This window comes from Panthera uncia (assembly GCF_023721935.1).
Source record: "Panthera uncia isolate 11264 chromosome D3 unlocalized genomic scaffold, Puncia_PCG_1.0 HiC_scaffold_8, whole genome shotgun sequence".
Classification (NCBI taxonomy): Eukaryota; Metazoa; Chordata; class Mammalia; order Carnivora; family Felidae; genus Panthera; species Panthera uncia.
In genome coordinates this window covers 52,931,701-52,937,413 of record NW_026057586.1, presented here as the reverse complement: position 1 = coordinate 52,937,413, position 5,713 = coordinate 52,931,701, and the positions used below count along the sequence as shown (strand labels likewise).

The window sequence follows — 5,713 nt, the reverse complement described above, 5'->3', positions numbered from 1 at the left end:
CAATTTCTGCAAGTTATTTTAAATTTCAATGACTACAAAATTATGTTACAATGTAATGGACAGGTCTTGACCTTTTAAGCATTTGGGGCTTTTTGCAGACAGCACAGGGGGGCTGCAGGACTATAAACTCTGGAGTTAGGCACCCAGGTTGGAATCCCACCTCTCGCTTACCACAAGTGACTCTGATCAATCACTCAACTATGCAGAACTCAGTTCCCTCACCTGAAATACAGCACTAATAAAAATCTATCTCACAAGATTGTCGGGAAGTCAGTGAAAATCATCTGTGTGCAGTGATTCACACATAGCAAATGTTAGTAATAACTATTCATCAGAATCTTCTTAGGCTCTAAGATCCATAAACTGTTCAATGTTTCCTCAGATATATTCTATATCATTCAATAAACATCTACCTTACTAAAAAGCATTAAAAACACAAAGGTATGAGTTTTTACTGAATAATGATGTTAATTTGTACTTAAAAGCTCTGAAGGGGCACCTGGGAGGCTCAGTCAGTTGGGAGGCCGACTTCGGCTCACGTCATGATCTCGCAGTTTGTGAGTTGGAGCCCCACGTCGGGCTCTGTGCTGACAGCTCAGAGACTGGAGCCCGATTCGGACTCTGTGTCTCCCTCTCTCTCTGACCCTCCCCCGCTCACACTCTGTGTCTCTCTCTATCTCAAAAATAAATAGACATTAAAAAAAAATTTTTTTTTTTAAGTTCTGAAGAACATTGTCCCACATAACTGAAAAATCAGCTTTACCATGAAATTTGAAATCTGTGAACTTGAAAATCTGAAAAAAAAAAAAAAAAAAGACTACCCCAACTACTTTCCATTATATTCCATTTGAGTCACCATAATCTTTATTTCAAAATAGTGTTTTATTATATAAAAATGTAAAAATCCAGCAAAACCAGAAATACCGGATATATTTTCCTGGGCTTTCACATTTGTTGATTTTTATTCGCAATCTCTTTTTCAGAACAATTTACAACCTCAACCCCATTTGCAGTCTGATTATACAAGTGTTAAATGGCAGAAAGGTCTAGAATAAATACATCAAAAAAAGAGGCAAAGCCGTGAAACTAAGTTGCATGCAACAGGTCTATGCGGGTGGGGGACAGTGTCTAGGAGATAAAACAGAGGAAGACAAAGCAATTGGAAGGTTTTAGCTGAAGTTCTTTCAATCATCTTTGTCTTTTGCTCCATGTTTAAGGATGCGTGTGAACTCGATGTAATTGAAATTCCCCTTTTTGTCGATAGGCGCTTCTCTGTACAGCTCGTCCACCTCCTCATCCGTAAACCGGTCTCCCATTGTTGTCAGCAGCTCTCTCAGGTAGTCTTCCTGGATGGTGCCTGGAAGGCAGTAGAAACGGGAGTCACAAACACTTCCTGGCACTGAATGGTTCATTTCTAAGCTACGTCAGTGTTACAAAATATTTCAGAATATCCAGGTTTATGTGAACAAAAGAAACTAGCGAACTAAGGCAATATGTAACTACATCATCTTTGAGAGTTCTTTCATTTTAAAGACTCAGTTTATAGGTTATAATGCTTACACAATTAATTTGAAGCAAGTGTTTTTCTCTAGGGGAGGAAAACAAAAACCCTCTGTATTTCAGAGATGTAAAGGAAAACAAAAAAGCAGTTGCCCAGAAAAATGGACAGTACCGGCCAAGACCAAATGTGCCAGAGGGGTAGTGCGGTTATGACAAGTCTGGAGACGAAAGCAGGAAGGAGGTTGCAAGGTACATCTGAGGAAGTGTGTGGGTGGCTGAGGAGACGGTTAATGGAAAGCAAAGGGGAAAAGGAGAGGAGTAAGAAAATGTGAATAGCTAGGCTTTACGATTTAAAATGAGAGAGAAAAAAATATTTTAATTGTTCAAGTTAGTTCCCTATAATTTTTGGAGAGACTGACAGTCTCTTGAAAAGTAGTTTTTATTGTCTAAGAAATACTATTCAACAGACAATTCTCCATTTGGCTTTCAGGAAGCTCAGAACCAAATTCAAAGATTAACACCTCAAACCGGGAGCTTTATGACCCACATACCTGTGACCTACCCATTCTCGGTCATACTGTCCTACTATAAATGATAGTTGATTCATTTTTTTTTAAAGTTATATTTTATTCAAAAAAAAAAGGGGGGGGGGTTGCACCAGGGTGGCTCAGTCAGTTAAATGTCCGACTTCAGCTCAGGTCATGATTTTGTGGTTTGTGGGTTGAGCCCCATGTCGGGCTCTGTGCTAACAGTGCAGGGTCTACTTGGGATGCTCTCTCTCCCTCTCTCTCTGCCCCTGTCTCAACCGCACTCTTTCTCTGTCTCAAAATCAATAAACTTAAATAAATAAATAAATAGTTATATTTTACTCGGTTTTTTCATTTCCTAAGAAGTATTTCATATAGTTTGGAATGAGGGTGGGCATGAACAAAGAGCACTCACCAGTTGCTTCTTCATCAAAGCAAGCAAAAGCATTTCTGATGACATCTTCCGGATCTGTGCCGTTTAACTTCTCACCAAACATCGTAAGGAACATGGTGAAATTTATGGGCCCCGGAGCCTCATTCATCATGGCATCAAGGTATGCATCAGTTGGATTCTTCCCTGTAAGATTGTACATTTTAACATTAAAGGACAAAGAACTCATTTCAACACATAATTATTTGTTATTGTTATGCTCCCAGCATATTTTTAAGTTACATCATCATCACATGAAACTATTTTTTTCATTTAACTTGCAATAAGGACATTTTAAAAAGACAAATTTTTGACAATGTAAAAAAATCTTTGATACATCATTATAAAAATGTATTGTGGGCTTAGGTTGCATGTTTTTCATTCATTGATACTTTCTGCAACTTTTCCTTCACTATTTTTCATCAAAAACAAGCACCAGAGGGGCACCTGGGTGGCTCAGTTAGGCATTGGACTTCTGATTCCAACTCAGGTCAAGATCTTACAGTGGTAAGATTGAGCCCTGCATCAGGCTCTCCACTAGACGTGGCACCTGCTTGGGATTCTCTCTTTCTCCCTCTCCCTCTGCCCCTCTGTTGCTTACATGCTAGCACCCTTTCTAAAAACAAACAAACAAACAAAAAAAGAAAAACAAGCACCTGAACCCATGAACCAGGCAATGCCACAGTTTTACATCTTGAATGTTGATAATGTTAAAGGTCCATCAGGGCATTTCAATGCAAGTTGATTAAAAATTTGAAATAATTCATATTTCTTTTTTTAAATGTTTTTGAGAGAGAGGCAGGGAGGACGGGGGACAGAGGATCTAAAGTGGGCTCAGCGCTGACAGCAGAGAGCCCGATGTGGGGCTTGAACTCATAAACTATGAGATCACGACCTGAACTGAAGTCAGATGCTTACCCGAGTGAGCCACCAAGGCGTCTTGAAATATTCATATTTCCAATTGTGGCACAGTTGCCCATGAATTAGTATTTTCAAAAATTTTATTTATAAGTTGGTCATTTAAGCTAAAACTACTAGGTTGGCTTAGAATCCTGAGCTCATTTTGAACAATAGTATCTATTACTCAGTGGCCAGACATATATGCAAATGCTGTTTACTCATATGGCAGAACTAGTTTAGTATTGCTCATAATGGGAAATCTTAATCTCGGTTCCAACTAAGAATGCTTCTCCCTATGGAGGGAGATTCCCCTGACCCTTCCTTTGAAGTTAGGAGAAAGTCCCCGGGAAGGGCCAGTCGGGAAGGGCCAGTCACGGTAGGAATAACAAAGGGCTCCTCTTTGTCCAGGCATTTGTGAGCCCCCCCCATGGTATAGGAAAAGTAGCTGTGAAAGAAGGAAGCATCTAGAATTGTGGGTTTGAATCCCAGTTCTGCCACTAGCTTTGTTACTTGAGAAAAGGAAGCAGTTGTCTAGGGTTTATTTTTTTGATCAGTGAAATGGACTGGTTAAACTTGGTTTCTGAAAAGTCCCTCCCAACACTGTTTGTAATGATTCTCTATGAAAAGAATATCTTAAGTTAGATGTTCATATCTAAGGAGAATATTATACCTAACTAAGTGCTAACAATCAAATCTAGAACTGTGGTTCATACGTAGTTTTCATCCTGGGAGTTTGGGCGAAATATGAATGCCAAGTTGGCATCTGTCTTACTATAGATTACTTGTCTCACTCATTACACCTATTCAACATACCAATACAAAAATTAGCCCAAAATTAATTTTAAGATTCACTGAGTAAGTGAAAGGAGCTAAAAAGATCTACTTTTCTACCTTCAAGTTTAATTCAACTCTCTTGCCCCAATTTTTTGGGAAAAAGTCTAACCCAAAGGTGTCAAGAGAACATGGGTACAGGAAAGACACGGGGATTAAAAATGAATTGGTTTAGGCTAAGCACCTATGAACCCATTCAAGGCATCCAATATAATTTGTTGATCTGAAAGATAAATAAATACGTATCTTTAAAGGCATGGGGCTCCCCAAAATGGAAGGCCCTAAAGTCAGCCTCTTACTCTACCATCCCTCACTCATCCAACAAAGATTAACTGAGCATCTATTATGAGAGGGCACAGGTTTGAGTGTTCAATCTTTGTAATACAACTAAGTCCTTCAATTTTCTTCTGTGGCCTTCTTCCCTAGTGGCGCACCCAAAAAGCATACACTTAGCTATTTTGAGTGTGAAAAGCACTGGGATCCAAACTACCTCCAAGGCAACAACTTAGTTCAGTATCCTGATTCTACTCTCACTCTGCCTAAAGAAAATGCTGCAAAATGTTAACTATTGGTGCATCTAGGTAAAGGGTGTATGCATGTTCATTACACTGTTCTTTCAACTTTTTGCAGGCTTAAAAATTTTCAAAATAGGGACTCCTGGCTAGCTCAGTCAAAAGAGCATTGCAACTTCATTTTGTTTTTTTTTTTTTTGAGCATGTACCTCTTGATCTTGTCATCATGAGTTCAGGCCCCACATTGGGCATACAGATTACTTAAAAATAAAATCTTAAAAAGTATTTTTTTCAAAATAATATATCAGAAAAAAAAATAAAATAGAGGAACAAAATTATGTTGTGTTACTAAGAGGGAAAAAAATAACACCCTCATTTTTTGCCCTGTGGCCCCTGTTCTGGCTAACAGTCAAGCATAAGAAAACTCCAGAGTGCAGACAGAGCCTAACTGTAGGCTATCTGTGACCTGCACTCCCTTCCCTGCCCAGTCTATAGAGAACTCCTAGGTTTGCCATTTCCAACTATAAAGTCACTGCTGACTTGGGATAGAACATGGAAGACCTTCCCTCCCATCTTTCTTTTTAAGATCACAACAAACAACAAAATCATACAAGGAATAATAAATTAACACCCATAAAACCAAGTAAGGTGCCCGGACAACCAGAGGGCAGTTTATGTTTGCTTTAAATCTTGTTATTTTTACATTTTATTTTCTTCAATTATAAAAAAGTTATAAATAAAATCCTCTTATGACTGGCCAATCCCAACATGGCACTTCCCACCCAGACATCTCTCAATAAGCCTTTGAGGAATAGTTACTCATGATGCAAAAAATAATTCAGAAAACACTGAATTATTATTTTGGGGAAGTGGGCATATTAAGGATATAAAAGTCTACCTAGAGAAGCAAGCATATCATGCAAATCTTCCTTGTCAATGAAACCATCTCTGTTCTGATCAATCATGTTGAAGGCCTCTTTGAATTCCTGAATCTGTGACTGGTCAAACATGGC

The 5,713-nt window shown here is 38.7% G+C and overlaps 1 protein-coding gene across 1 annotated transcript in view; it reads right to left on the bottom strand.

The window, feature by feature from the left end:
• Positions 1-863: 863 nt before the first annotated feature.
• The window catches only part of LOC125914431 (myosin regulatory light polypeptide 9), a 33,290-nt gene continuing 28,440 nt past the window's right edge, over positions 864-5,713 (bottom strand). Inside the window, exon 4 of the mRNA XM_049619695.1 lies at positions 864-1,357. Coding sequence (XP_049475652.1) covers positions 1,185-1,357 — 173 coding nt within the window. The 3' untranslated portion in view covers positions 864-1,184. The remainder of the gene's footprint in view (positions 1,358-5,713) is intronic.